We start from the raw sequence: 15,083 nt of genomic DNA, 5'->3' as shown, positions 1-15,083 counted from the left end.
GGGGCTAATGAGGGTCAACGGGGGCTAATGAGGGCCAACAAGGGGTCATTGGGGCTAACGAGGGCTAATGAGGGTCAACGAGGGCTCATTTGGGCTAACAAGGGTTAACGAGCGCTAACAATAACGAGTGAAGGGTCAACGAGGGCTCATTGGGGCTAACGAGGGTTAATGAGGGTCAACGGGGGCTCATTTGGGCTAATGAGGGCTAATGAGAGTCAGCAAGGGCTCTTTGGGCTAACGAGGGTTAACGAGGGCTAACGATGATGAGCGAAGGGTCAACGGGGGCTAATGAGGGTCAACGAGGGCTCATTGGGGCTAACAATGGCTAACGAAGGCTAGCAAAGGCTAATTAGGGCTAATGAAGACCTAATGAGGCCTAACAATGGCTAATGAAGGCTAATTAGGGCTATTGAAAGCTAATTAGGGCTAACGAAGCCCTCATGAGGACTAATAACGGCTAACGAAGGCTAATTAGGGCTAACAAAGGCTAATTATGGCTAATAAAGATCCAACGATAGCTAATGAAGGCTAATTAGGGCTAATAAAGAGCTAATGATGGGTAACAGGGCTAACGATATGTAAGAAAAGCTACTGAGGTCTAATGAAGAGCTAATGATGGCTAATGAAGGCTAATTAGGGCTATGAAAGCCTCATTAGGACTGTTGAAGGCTAATTAGGGCTAACAGAGGCTAATTAGGGCTAATAAGGAGTTAACAGGGCTCACAAAGGGCTAACGATGTGTAACGATGGCTAATGAGGGCTAATTTGGGCTAAAAGAGGCCAATCGGGGCTAATGAAGGCTAATTAGGGCTAACAAAGACCTAACGATGGCCAACAAGGGCTAATTAGGGTTAAAAGAGGCCAGTCACGGCTAACGAAGGCTAATTAGAGCTAACAAAGACCTAACGACGGCTAACAAGGGCTAATTAGGGCTAAAAGAGGACAATCGGGGCTAACAAAGGCTAATTAGGGCTAACAAAGACCTAACAATGGCTAACGAGGGCTAACAAAAACCTAACGATGGCTAACAAGGGCTAATTAGGGCTAAAAGAGGCCAATCGGGGCTAATGAAGGCGAATTAGGGCTAACAAAGACCTAACGATGGCTAACAAGGGCTAATTAGGGCTAAAAGAGGCCAATAAGGACTAACGAAGGCTAATTAGGGCTAACAAAGACTTTACGATGGCTAATGAGGGCTAACAAAGACCTAACGATGGCTAACAAGGGCTAATTAGGGCAAAAAGAGGCCAATCAGGGCTAACGAAGGCTAATTAGGGCTAACAAAGACTTTACGATGGCTAATGAGGGCTAACAAAGACCTAACGATGGCTAACAAGGGCTAATTAGGGCAAAAAGAGGCCAATCAGGGCTAACGAAGGCTAATTAGGGCTAACAAAGACCTAACGATGGCCAACAAGGGCTAATTAGGGCTAAAAGAGGCCAATCGGGGCTAATGAAGGCTAATTAGGGCTAACAAAGACCTAACGTGGCCAACAAGGTCTAATTAGGGCTAAAAGAGGCCAATAAGGACTAACGAAGGCTAATTAGGGCTAACAAAGACTTTACGATGGCTAATGAGGGCTAACAAAGACCTAACGATGGCTAACAAGGGCTAATTAGGGCTAAAAGAGGCCAATCGGGGCTAATGAAGGCTAATTAGGGCTAACAAAGACCTAACGTGGCCAACAAGGGCTAATTAGGGCTAAAAGAGGCCAATCGGGGCTAACGAAGGCTAATTAGGGCTAACGAGCACTAACGAAGGCCGGCGAGGTCCAGGTCGGGGGGCAGCAGGGTGGCCAGGGCAGCGGTGGCCGCCTGGCACCTGCGGGTCACCTCGGTGGCCGCGGTGGCCGCGGTGTCACCCGCGGTGGCCGCCAGCCCCCCCCGGGCCACCCGCAGCGCCCCCAGCAGGTGGCCCCGGGCCAGGCGGCTGCTGGCCGCCCACAGCGCCGCGGCCACCGCCACCGTCCCCTCCACGTCCCCAAGGGCCACCGCGCCGGCGGCCACCGCGGGGACACCGGGGAGCCCCATAGGACCCACCTGGTGGCCTTCAAGACCCCCTTGAGGGCCACCAAGACTCAGTTGGTGGCCACCCGGCCCCAGCTGGGCGTCCCCAGGACCTCCTAGGTGGCCACCGGCACCTTCTTGGTGGCCTGCAAGGCCACCCGGAGCCCTTTGAGGGCCACCAGGATGTCCTTGAGGGTCACCAGGTCCACCTTGAAGGTCAATAGAACTCTCTTGGTGGCCACCAGGTCCCCCTTGGTGACCACCAGGTCCCTCTTGGTGGCCACCAGATCCCTCTTGAAGGCCACCAGGACGTCCTTGAAGGTCAACAGATCCATCTTGGTGGCCACTAGGTCCCCTTTGAAGGCCACCAGGACCCTCTTGGTGGCCACCAGATCCCTCTTGAAGGCCACCAGGATGTCCTTGAAGGTCAACAGATCCATCTTGGTGGCCACTAGGTCCCCTTTGAAGGCCACCAGGACCCTCTTGGTGGCCACCAGCTCCCCCTTGGTGGCCGCCGGCCACCAGGGCGCCCTCGACGTCCTCGAGGAGCCGCCGCAGGTGACAGTAGAAGGCGGCCGCCCCGCGACAGGCGCCCGCCAGGCGGCCCAAGGGTCCCCAGGCCAGCGCGGCCCGACGGCCCCGGGCGCCGTCGCGGGCGGCCGCCGCGGCCACCAGGGCCGCCCGCTCGGTGGCCCCGGCGGCCTCGCGCAGCCCCGCGGCCGCCGCCGCCACCCGCTCCCGGTGCGCGGCCACCGCCGGGGCCGCCTCGGCCACCTCGGTGGCCACCGGCAGCGCCCGGGCGGCCGCCAGCAGCGCCCGCCGGGCCCGCGTCTCCCCGGCCACCGCGGCCGCCAGCGCCCGCGACGCGGCCACCTCGGCGCCCTCTGAAGCGGCCACCGCGGGGCCGCACGCGGCCACCAGGGCCTCGGCCGCCGCCGCCACCCGCAGCCACGTGGCCTCGGTGGCCGCCACCGTCTGCCGCCACTGGGTGGCCAGGGAGGCCACCGATTGGTCCCCGGGGGTGGCCGCGGTGGTGGCCACGGTGCTCCCAGGGGTGGCTGTGGGGTCCCCAGTGGTGGCCCCAGTGGTGGCCATGGTGCTCCCAGTGCTCCCAGTGGTAGCCATGAGAGCCCCGGTGGTGGCCATGGTGGCCCCAGTGATGACCTTGGTGGTCCCAGTGCTTCCAGTGGTGGCCATGGGGTCCCTGGTGGTGGCCCCACTGGTGGCCGTGGTGGCCCCAGTGATGGCCATGGTGGTCCCAGTGCTTCCAGTGGTGGCCATGGGGTCCCTGGTGGTGGCCCTGGTGGTGGCCATGGTGGTCCCAGTGCTTCCAGTGGTGGCCATGGGGTCCCTGGTGGTGGCCATGGTGGCCCCACTGGTGGCCATGGTGGTCCCAGTGCTCCCAGTGGTGGCCATGGGGTCCCTGGTGGTGGCCATGGTGGTCCCAGTGATGGCCATGGTGGTCCCAATGCTCCCAGTGGTGGCCATGGGGTCCCTGGTCGTGGCCCCACTGGTGGTTGTGGTGGCCCCACTGGTGGCCATGGTGGTCCCAGTGCTCCTAGTAGTGGCCATGGGGTCCCTGGTGGTGGCCATGGTGGTGGCCATGGTGGTCCCAGAAGTGCCTATGGTGGCCTGGTCGGTGGCCGGGTCGGTGGCACTGTTGGCCTGGTTGGTGGCCTTGGTGGCCCGGTTGGTGGCCCTGGTTGCCTGGTTGGTGGCCTGGTCAATGGCCTTGGTGGCTTGGTCGGTGGCCTGGTTAGTCGCCCTGGTGGCCCAGTCGGTGGCCTGGTTGGTGGCCTGGTCAATGGCCTGGTTGGTGGCCTTGGTGGTCTGGTCAGTGGCCCAGTTGGTGGCCCGGTCCATGCCCTTGGTGGCCTGGTCAATGGCCTGGTCGATGGCCTTGGTGGCCTGGTTGGTGGCCTTGATGACTTGGTCGGTGGCCTTGGTGGCCCCGTCGGTAGCCCGGTCGGTGGCCCTGGTGGCCTGGTTGGTGGCCTGGTCAATGGCCTGGTCGGTGGCCTTGAGGACTCCATTGGTGGCCCTGATGGCCTGGTTGGTGGCCCGGTTGGTGGCCTGGTCAATGGCCTGGTTGGTGGCCCTGGTGGCCTGGTCCATGCCCTTGGCGGCCTGGTCAATGGCCTGGTTGGTGGCCTTGGTGGCCCAGTCGGTGGCCCTGGTGGCCATGGCGCGGCGCAGGCGGGTGGCCTCGGCCTGGCCGTGCTCCAGGGCCTGGCGCATGTCCCCGCTGAGGGCCACCAGGGCGGCCCGCAGGGACCCCCACGGCGGTGGCAGGGCCACGTCCCCCGGCGCCGCCGCCGCCTCGGCCACCGCGGCCACCGCGGCCACCAGCGGCTCCAGCAGCCACGGCCCCGGCGGGGACATCTGGGGACACGTGTGGGGACGGGGACATGTGTGGGGACGGGGACATGTGTGGGGACGGGGCCACCGCCAGGTCCCCCACGTCCCTCGTCCCCTCCCCATGTCCCTTGTCCCCAGGGCCATCTCCAGGTCCCCCATGTCCCTTGTCCCCTCCCCAGGTCCCCCTCCAGGTCCCCCATGTCCCTTGACCTCTCCCCATGTCCCTCGTCCCCAGGGCCATCTCCAGGTCCCCTGGGTCCTCTGTCCCCTCCCCATGTCCCTCGTCCCCAGGGCCACCTCGAGGTCCCTTCCTGCCCTTTGTCCCCTATTCTTGTATCCAGGGCCACCTCCAAGGTCCCCCATGTCCCTTGTCACCTCCCCATGTCCCTTGTCCCCAGGGCCACCTCCAAGGTCCCTCATGTCCCTTGTCACCTCCCCAGGTCACCAGGGCCACCTCAAGGTCCCCTCCATGTCCCCTGTCACCTCCCCAGGTCCCTGGTGCCACCTCAAGGTCCCTCCGTGCCCTTCGTCCCCTACTCTGGTCCCTAGGGCCACCTCTGGGTCCCCCACGTCCCTCATCCCCTTCCCATGTCCCTGGTGCCACCTCCAGGTCCCCCGTGTCCCCTGTCCCCTCCACAGGTCCCCAGGGCCACCTCGAGGTCCTCCCCATGTCCCCTGTCCCCCCCCCTGGGCCCCTGGTGCCACTTCCAGGTCCCCCCCATGTCCCCTGTCCCCTCCACAGTTCTCTAGGGCCACCTCGAGGTCCCCAAGGTCCCTTGTCCCCTCCCCAGTCCCCCGGTGCCACCTCAAGCTCCCCCCCATGTCCCCTGTCCCCTCCCCAGTCCCCCGGTGCCACCTCCAGGTCCCCTCATGCCCTTTGTCCCCAATCTGGGCTCCTGGTGCCACCTCAAGGTCCCCAGTGCCACCTCCACGTCCCCCCATGTCCCCTGTCCCCTCCCCGGGGCCACCTCGAGGTCCCCAAGGTCCCTTGTCCCCTCCCCAGCTCCCCAGGGCCACCTCGAGGTCCTCCCATGTTCCCTCCCAAGGTCCCTGGTGCCACCTCGAGGTCCCCGCTGCCACCTCCGCATCCCCCCATATCCCCTGTCCCCTCCCCGGGGCCACCTCGAGGTCCCCAAGGTCCCTTGTCCCCTCCCCAGTCCCCCGGTGCCACCTCTAGGTCCCCTCATGCCCTTTGTCCCCTCCCCGGGCTCCTGGTGTCACCTCGGTGTCCCTCATTTCCCTTGTCCCCTCCCCAGGTCACCAGGGCCACCTCAAGGTCCCTCCGTGCCCTTCGTCCCCTACTCTGGTCCCTAGGGCCACCTCTGGGTCCCCCACGTCCCTCATCCCCTTCCCATGTCCCTGGTGCCACCTCCAGGTCCTCCGTGTCCCCTGTCCCCTCCACAGGTCCCCAGGGCCACCTCAAGGTCCTCCCCATGTTCCCTGTCCCCTCCACAGCTCTCTAGGGCCACCTCGAGGTCCCCAAGGTCCCTTGTCCCCTCCCCAGTCCCCCGGTGCCACCTCAAGCTCCCCCCCATGTCCCCTGTCCCCTCCCCAGGTCCCTGGTGCCACCTCCAGGTCCCCTCATGCCCTTTGTCCCCAATCTGGGCTCCTGGTGCCACCTCGAGGTCCCCAGCGCCACCTCCACGTCCCCCCCTGTCCCCTGTCCCCTCCCCGGGGCCACCTCGAGGTCCCCAATGTCTCCTGTCCCCTCCCCAGGTCCCTGGTGCCACTTCCAGGTCCCCTCATGCCCTTTGTCCCCAATCTGGGCTCCTGGTGCCACCTCGAGGTCCCCAGTGCCACCTCCACGTGCCCCCATGTCCCCTGTCCCCTCCCTGGGGCCACCTCAAGGTCCCCAAGGTCCCTTGTCCCCTCCCCAGCTCCCCAGGGCCACCTCGAGGTCCTCCCATGTTCCCTCCCAAGGTCCCTGGTGCCACCTTGAGGTCCCCAGTGCCACTTCCACGTCCCCCCCTGTCCCCTGTCCCCTCCCCGGGGCCACCTCGAGGTCCCCAAGGTCCCTTGTCCCCTCCCCAGGTCCCTGATGCCACCTCAAGGTCCCCTCGTGCTCTTTGTCCCCTCCCAAGGTCCCTGGTGCCACCTCGAGGTCCCCGCTGCCACCTCCACGTCCCCCCATATCCCCTGTCCCCTCCCCGGGGCCACCTCAAGGTCCCCGAGGTCCCTTGTCCCCTCCCCACCTCCCCGCCCCCCCCCATGTCCCCACAATGTCCCCAGGGCCACCCCCTCCCGCAATGTCCCCAAGCCGAGGCCGGGCCTGTCCCACCTGGGTGGCTGCGGGGACACGTTGGGGACACGTTGGGGACACGGGGGGGACGCGGTGGCTCCGGCCGCCGCCTCCGGCCGGGATGAGCTCAGGGCCCGGGAATGGGGAAGGGGGCGGAGCCTGGGCCCTTCCCGCGCCCGGCCCGTCCCCAGTGTCCCCAATGCGCGCCTGGCCTGTCCCCAACGTGTCCTCAATGTGTCCCCAATGTGTCCCCAATGTGTCCCCAACGTGTCCCGAATGTGTCCCCAACATGTCCTGAATGTGTCCCCAACATGTCCCCAGTGCGTCCCCAGTGTGTCCCCAATGTGTCCCAAACATGAGCCTGGTCTGTCCCCAACGTGTCCCCAGTGTGTCCTGAATGTGTCCCCAACATGTCCCCAATGTGTCCCCAACCTGTCCTGAATGTGTCCCCAACATGTCCCCAACGAGTTCCCAGTGTGTCCTGAATGTGTCCCCAATGTGTCCCCGATGTGTCCCAAACATGACCCTGACCTGTCCCCAATGTGTCCCCAATGTGTCCCCAGTGTGTCCTGAACGTATCTCCAACATGTCCCTGGCCTGTCCCCAAGGTGTCCCCAAGGTGTCCTGAATGCATCTCCAATGTGTCCCCAGTGTGTCCTGAATGTGTCCCCAATGTGTCCCAAACATGACCCTGGTCTGTCCCCAACGTATCTCCAACATGTCCCCAACGAGTCCCCAGTGTGTCCTGAATGTGTCCCCAATGTGTCCCCAACGTGTCCCGAATGTGTCCCCAACGTGTCCTGAATGTGTCCCAAGGTGTCCTGAATGTGTCCCCAATGTGTTCCCAACATGTCCCCAATGTGTCCCCGATGTGTCCTGAATGTGTCCCCAATGTGTCCCCAATGTGTCCTGAATGTGTCTCCAACATGTCCCCAACGTGTCCCCAACATGTCCCAAATGTGTCCCCAGTGTGTCCCCGATGGGTCCCCGATGGGTCCCAAACATGACCCTGGTCTGTCCCCAATGTGTCCTGAATGTGTCCCAAACATGTCCCCAGTGTGTCCCCGATGTGTCCCCAACGTGTCCCCAATGTGTCCCGGTGGGACCCCATTGGGATCCCAGATGTCCCCCAGATGTCCCTTCGTGTGTCCCCACCATGTCCCCAATGTGTCCCCAGCTTGTCCTGGTGGGACCCCATTGGGATGCAAGTGTGTCCCCATGATGTCCCTTCATGTGTCCCCAGTGTGTCCCCAACGTGATGCCCCTGTGATGTCCCTTAGAGTGTCCCCACCGGTGGCCCCGGTGACATCCCCAGGGGTGGCACCAGCGACGTCCCCAGCGTGTCCCCAATGTGTCCCCAAAGCTGGTGGCCTCAGCACGTCCCCAAGGCCACCCCCGTGTCCCCTTGGTGGCCTCGGTGGCAGGGAGGGGACATCAGTGACAGCTCGAGGTCCTCCAGGTTTATTGGGTGTCACCACGGAGGGGACGTCCCTGTGTCCCCAAGGAGGAGAAGGGACCTCGCTGGCATCCAGGGGACATCCAAGGACCATCCTGGTGTCCCCAAGGCGGCCAGGGGACACCCAGGTGTCCCCAGTGTCCCCAGCACGGCCAGGGGACACCCCAATGTCCCCAAGGTGGCCAGGGGACATCTGGACATCCCCAATGTCCTCAGCATGGCCAAGGGACACCCGGATGTCCCCAGTGTCCCCAGAGCAACCAGGGGACACCCGGATGTCCTCAATGTCCCCAAGGCAACCAAGGGACACCCGGATGTCCCCAAGGCGACCAAGGGACACCCAGATGTCCCCAATGTCCCCAAGGTGGCCAGGGGACACCCAGAAATCCCCAAAGTGACCAAGGGACACTCGGACGTCCCCAAGGCAACCAAGGGACACCAGGATGTCCCCAAAGTGATTAGGGGACACCCGAACATCCCCAGTGTCCCCAAGGTGACCAGGGGACACCTGGACATCCCCAAGGCAACCAAGGGACATCCAGATGTCCCCAAAGTGACCAAGGGGCACCTGGACGTCCCCAGTGTCCCCAAGGTGACCCGGGGGCACCTGGATGTCCCCAATGTCCCCAAAGTGACCAAGGGACACCCGGACATCCCCAAGGCAACCAAGGGACATCCAGATGTCCCCAAAATGACCAAGGGACACCTAGACGTCCCCAAGGCAACCAAGGGACACCTGGACGTCCCCAGTGTCCCCAAGGTGACCAGGGAACACCCAGATGTCCCAAATGTCCCCAAGGTGACCAAGGGACACTCGGACATCCCCAAGGCAACAGTGACCAAGGGACACCCGGACATCCCCAGTGTCCCCAAGGTGGCCAGGGGACACCCAGACATCGCCAGGGTCCCCAAGGTGACCAGGGGACATCCAGACATCCCCAGTGTCCCCAAGGCCACCAGGGGACACCTGGACATCCCCAAGGCAACCAAGGGCCACCCAGACGTCCCCAGTGTCCCCAAGGTGACCAAGGGACACCCGGACATCCCCAAGGTGACCAAGGGACACCCGGATGTCCCAAAGTGACCAAGGGCCACCCGGACGTCCCCAGTGTCCCCAAAGCCACCAGGGGACACCCGGACATCCCCAAGGCAACCAAGGGACATCCAGATGTCCCCAGTGTCCCCAAGGTGGCCAGGGGACACCCGGACATCCCCAAGGCAACCAAGGGACACCTGGATGTCCCCAAGGTGACCAAGGGACACCTGGACATCCCCAAGGTGACCAAGGGACACCCGGATGTCCCAAAGCGACCAAGGGCCACCCGGATGTCCCCAGTGTCCCCAAAGTGACCAAGGGACACCTGGACATCCCCAAGGTAACCAAGGGCCACCCAGACGTCCCCAGTGTCCCCAAAGTGACCAAGGGACACCTGGACATCCCCAAGGTGACCAAGGGCCACCCAGACGTCCCCAGTGTCCCCAAGGTAACCAAGGGACACCCGGATGTCCCCAAAGCGACCAAGGGCCACCCGGACGTCCCCAGTGTCCCCAAGGTAACCAAGGGACACCCGGATGTCCCGAAGGTGACCAAGGGCCACCCGGATGTCCCAAGGCGACCAAGGGCCACCCGGATGTCCCCAGTGTCCCCAAGGCCACCAGGGGCCACCCGGACATCCCCAAGGCAACCAAGGGCCACCCGGACGTCCCCAGTGTCCCCAAGGCAACCAAGGGACACCCGGACATCCCCAGTGTCCCCAAGGCCACCAGGGGCCACCCAGCTGTCCCCAAGGCCACCAGAGGCCACCCGCCCGCCGCCCTAGAGCCCCCCCTGCAGCGCGGCCAGCGCCCGCGCCAGCCGCCCCCTGTCCCCGTCACCGTCCCCATCGTCCCCATCCGTCCCCAAGGCGGCCACCGCGTCCCCGAGGGCGGCGGCGCTGGCCGCGAAGCCCCCGCCGGCCGCCAGGTCGTCCTGGACGGCGGCCACCACCGTCCCCAGCTGCTCCGTCACCTCCTCCAGCGTCCCCAAGGCGGCGGCAGCATCCGCGGTGGCCGCGGTGGCCGCGGTGGCCCCGGCGGCGGCCGCGGCGGCCCGGTGACGGTGACGCCGCGCGCGGCGGCGCTGGTGGCCCAGGGCGGCAGCCAGGTGGCCCATGGCCGTCCCCGAGCCCTGCAGGGCCACCTGGGCCAGCAGGGCCAGCGCGGCCAGGCAGGGGACGAGGTGGCCCTCTTGGGTCATGCCCAGGGCGGAGCGCACGGCGTCCAGGGACACTGCGGGGACACGGGGGGGCGTTGGGGACATCGGGGACAATGGGGACAGTGGGGACGATGGGGACAATGGGGACAATGGGGACAAGGGGGATATTGGGGACAATGGGGACATTGGGGACAATGGGGTCAGGGGGGACATCGGGGACAACGGGGATACTGGGGACGATGGGGACATTGGGGACAATGGGGACATTGGGGACAATGGGGACAAGGGGGATATTGGGGACAATGGGGACAATGGGGACATTGGGGACAATGGGGACAGGGGGACAACAGAGACAATTGGGATATTGGGGGCAAGGAGGACATTGGGGATATTGGGGACATTGGGGACATTGGGGACGGGGGGACATCGGGGACAATGGGGACATTGGGGACGTTGGGGACAATGGGGATACTGGGGACAAGGGGGACAATGGGGACCAGGGGGATATTGGGGACAATGGGGACAGGGGGACAATGGGGACAATGGGGATATTGGGGACAAGGGGGACGTTGGGGATATTGGGGACATTGGGGATGTTGGGGACAGGGGGGACATTGGGGACAATGGGGATATTGGGGACAATTGGGATATTGGGGACAAGGGGGACTTTGGAGGATGTCGGGGACATTGGGGACATTCAGGACAATGGGGATATTGGGGACAATGGGGGACGTTGGGGACAATGGGGACAAGGGGGATATCGGGGGGCGTTGGGGGACAGTGGGGACGCTGGGGACAACTGTGTTATTGGGGACAATGGGGATGTCAGGGACATTGGGGACGTTGGGGACAATGGGGACATTGAGCACAGTGGGGGGGGGCGTTGGGGACAGTGGGGGACGTTGGGGACAATGGGGACAATGGGGGGGTCTATAGAGATCTAAACTGGCCTATAGGGGCCTATAGGGGTCCCTACTGGCCTATGGGGGTCCCTACCAGTCTATACGGGTCCATAAGGGCCTATAGGGGTCTGTAAGGTTCTACAGGGGCCTATAGGTGTCTATGGGGTCTTTAAGGTCTATAGGGTCCTTAAGGGTCTATAGGAGTCAATAGGGGTCCATAGGGGCCTATAGGAGTCTATAGGGTCTATATGGGTTGATAGGGTCTGTAAGGGTCTGTAGGGGTCCCTAGGGGTCAATAGGGGTCCATAGGGGTCTATAGGTGTCCATAGGGTCAATAGGGGTCCATAGGGGTATATAAGGGTCCATGGGGGTCCATAAGGGTCTATAGGGGTTCCATAGGGGTCCTTAGGGGTCAATAGGGGTCCATAGGGGTATATAGGGGTCCCTAGGGACATATAGGGGTCCATAGGGTTCAATAGGGGACCATGGGGGTCCATAAGGGTCTATAGGAGTCCATAGGGGTCTGTAAGAGTCCATAGGGGTCTATAGGGGTCCATAGGGGCCTATAGGAGTCTATAAGGTCTATATGGGTTGATAATGTCTGTAAGGGTCAATAGGGGCCTACAGGGGTCCAGAAGGGTCTATAGGGGTCCATAGGGGTCGGTAGGGGTCTCTAGGGGTCCATAGGGGTATATAGGGGTGTATAAGGGTCTATAGGGGCCTATACGAGTCTATAAGGTCTATATGGGTTGAAAAGGTCTATAAGGGTCAACAGGGGCCTACAGGGGTCAATAGGGGTCCATAGGGGTCCGCAGGGGTCCAGAGGGGTCTACAGGGGTCCACAGGGGTATATAGGGGTCCATAAGGTCTATAGGGGTCCATGGGGGTCCATAAAGGCCTATAGGGGTCTGTAAGAGTCCATAGGGGTATGTAGGGGTCCAACAGGGTCCATAGGGGTCTGTAGGGGTCCATAGAGGTCTATAGGGGTCCATAGGGGTCTTTAGGGGTCCATAGGAGTCTATAGGAGTTAATAGGGTCCATAGGGGCCTATAGGACTCTCTAAGTTCTATATGGGTTGATAAGGTCTGTAAGGGTCTATAGGGGTCTATAGGGGTTGTAGGGGTCAATAGTGGTCCGTAGGGGTCTATAGGGGTCCATAAGGGTCTACAGGGGTCAACAGGGCTCCACAGGGGTCTGTAGGGCTCCATAGGGGTCTATAGGGTTCAATAGGGGTCTATAGGGGTCCATAAGGGTCTATAGGGCTCCACAGGGCTCCGTAGGGGCCTATAGGGTTCAATAGGGGTCTATAGGGCTCCATAGGGGTCTATAGGGCTCCACAGGGCTCCGTAGGGGTCTATAGGGTTCAATAGGGGTCTATAGGGGTCAATAGGGGTCTATAGGGCTCCATAGGGCTCCGTAGGGGTCTATAGGGTTCAATAGGGGTCTATAGGGGTCAATAGGGTCAATAGGGGTCAATAGGGTCCATAGGGGTCTATAGGGCTCCATAGGGCTCCGTAGGGGTCTATAGGGTTCAATAGGAGTCTATAGGTCTCCATAGGGGTCTATAGGGCTCCACAGGGCTCCGTAGGGGTCTATAGGGCTCCATAGGGCTCCGTAGGGGTCTATAGGGTTCAATAGGGGTCTATAGGGGTCAATAGGGTCCATAGGGGTCTACAGGGCTCCATAGGGGTCTATAGGGCTCCACAGGGCTCCGTAGGGGTCTATAGGGTTTAATAGGGGTCTATAGGGGTCAATAGGGGTATATAGAGCTCCATAGGGGTCTATAGGGTTCAATAGGGGCCTATAGGGGTCAATAGGGTCCATAGGGGTCTATAGGGCTCCATAGGGTTCAATAGGGGTCTATAGGGTTCAATAGGGGTCTATAGGGCTCCGTAGGCCTCCGTAGGGGTCTATAGGGTTTAATAGGGGTCTATAGGGTTCAATAGGGGTATATAGAGCTCCATAGGGGTCTATAGGGTTCAATAGGGGCCTATAGGGGTCAATAGGGTTCAATAGAGGTCTATAGGGCTCCATAGGGTTCACTAGGGCTCCATAGGGTTCAATAGGGGTCTATAGGGCTCCATAGGGGTCTATAGGGCTCCATAGGGTTCACTAGGGCTCCATAGGGTTCAATAGGGGTGTATAGGGCTCCATAGGGCTCCATAGGGGTCTATAGGGCTCCATAGGGTTCAATAGGGGTCTATAGGGCTCCATAGGGGTCTACAGGGCCCCATGGGGGTCACTCACGCAGCGGCGCCAGCAGCAGCAGCGCCCCCAGCGCCAGGTCGCGGAGCAGCCGCAGGCGGCGCCGGCGCCGGCGGCACCGGGTCAGCTCCCGGGCCAGCTCCCGGGCGGCGGCGGCGGCGGCGGCCGCCAGGGCGGCGTCACAGGCGGCGTCACCCGCGACGCCACCGTTGTCACCGTTGTCACCGGTGTCACCGTTGTCACCGGCGTCACCGTGCGCGGCCGCCGCCAGCAGCGCCGCCAGCCGGGCCTGCAGCGGGACCAGCCCGGCCCGCGCGGCCGCCAGCGCCGCCTCCGCCGCCGCCAGCGCCGGGGCCACCGCGGCCGGCGCCGCCAGCGCCTCGGCCAGGGCCGCCAGCGCCGCCAGCGCCGCCCGCGACAGCGACCGCGGGGACGGGACCTGCGGGGACGGGGGGACGGGTCGGGGAGGCACCGAGGGGCCCAGGCGTCCGGGGGAGGGAGCCCAATGAGGGGCCCAGGCGTCCGGGGGAGGGAGCCCAATGAGGGGGCCCAGGCGTCCGGGGGAGGGAGCCCAATGAGGGGCCCAGGCGTCCGGGTGAGGGAACCACGGAGGGGCCCAGGCGTCCGGGGGAGGGAGCCCAATGAGGGGCCCAGGCGTCCGGGGGAGGGAGCCCAAAGAGGGGCCCAGGTGCCCGGGTGAAGGACCCCAATGAGGGGCCCAGGTGTCCGGGTGAAGGATCCCAATGAGGGGCCCAGGTGTCCGGGTGAGGGAACCACGGAGGGGCCCAGGCGTCCGGGTGAAGGATCCCAATGAGGGGCCCAGGCGTCCGGGTGAAGGAGCCCAATGAGGGGCCCAGGTGTCCGGGTGAGGGAACCGCGGAGGGGCCCAGGCGTCCGGGTGGGGGATCCCAATGAGGGGCCCAGGTGTCCGGGTCAGGGGTGACCCCCCCCCCCTCCATCTCCATGAGGGGCCCAGGCGTCCGGGTCAGGGACCCATCGAGGGGCCCAGGCGTCCGGGTCAGGGGTGACCCCCCCCCAATGAGGGCCCCAGCATCCGGGTCAGGGACCCCAATGAGGGGCCCAGGCGTCCGGGGCAGAGATCCCCTCCCCTCCCGCAAAGGGGGCCCCGGCGCCCGGGTGAGGGCTGTCCCCTAAGGAAGGGCCCAGGCGTCCGGGTCAGGGCCATCCCCTCCAAGGGGCCCAGGCGTCCGGGAGCGGCACCCGCCCAAGCGCCCGCGGCTGCCGCAAGGGGCCCAGGCGTCCGGGCCCGGGAACCCACAAACTTCCCCCGGGCCCGGGAACCCCACAAACTTCCCCTTCCGGAGGGCCCAGGCGTCCGGCTGCGGCTCCCCCATCCGGAGCCGGGATCCCCCCCCCCCCCCTTCCTCTCCATCCCCCCATCAAAAAAAGGGGCCCAGGCGTCCGGGCCCCTCCCCCGCTACCTCCTCGCTCCCCTCGGGGACCATCGTGGCCGCGGTGGCACCGAACGTCACCGCCGGCCCCTCCCCCGCCCCGGGCCCGCCCTGTTGACACCCGGCGGGGGCCCAGGCGTCCGGGGACACTCGAAGGGCCCCGGGATCCGGGGACACTGGAAGGGGCCCAGGCGTCCGGGGTCCATGGAAGGGCGCTGGGATCTGGGTCCATGGAAGGGCCCAGGCGTCCGGGGACACTAGAAGGGGCCCAGGCGTCCCGGGGACATTGGAAGGACCCCGAGATCCAGGT

At 63.7% G+C, this 15,083-nt stretch overlaps 2 protein-coding genes across 2 annotated transcripts; both read right to left on the bottom strand.

The window, feature by feature from the left end:
• Positions 1–1,752: 1,752 nt before the first annotated feature.
• Positions 1,753–7,324, bottom strand: LUZP4 (leucine zipper protein 4). Its single transcript, XM_088538843.1, has 7 exons — positions 7,312–7,324; positions 6,722–6,816; positions 4,188–4,389; positions 3,442–3,524; positions 2,530–3,171; positions 2,142–2,426; positions 1,753–2,040 (listed from the first exon to the last, which is right to left on the bottom strand). The coding sequence occupies exons 1-7, from the start codon at positions 7,322–7,324 to the stop codon at positions 1,753–1,755; spliced, it is 1,608 nt and encodes a 535-aa protein (XP_088394969.1).
• A 2,552-nt stretch (positions 7,325–9,876) lies between these two features.
• On the bottom strand, positions 9,877–14,827 carry LOC148590587 (uncharacterized). Its single transcript, XM_088538842.1, has 4 exons — positions 14,804–14,827; positions 13,690–13,800; positions 13,404–13,650; positions 9,877–10,328 (listed from the first exon to the last, which is right to left on the bottom strand). The coding sequence occupies exons 1-4, from the start codon at positions 14,825–14,827 to the stop codon at positions 9,877–9,879; spliced, it is 834 nt and encodes a 277-aa protein (XP_088394968.1).
• Positions 14,828–15,083: the final 256 nt, after the last annotated feature.

The sequence above is a fragment of the Tinamus guttatus genome, unplaced genomic scaffold (assembly GCF_059628265.1).
Source record: "Tinamus guttatus ecotype Peru unplaced genomic scaffold, ASM5962826v1 Tinamus_guttatus_pri_ptg001232l, whole genome shotgun sequence".
NCBI lineage: Eukaryota > Metazoa > Chordata > Aves > Tinamiformes > Tinamidae > Tinamus > Tinamus guttatus.
Note: the sequence above shows the minus strand (reverse complement) of the source record. Positions and strands in the feature narration are given on the sequence as shown.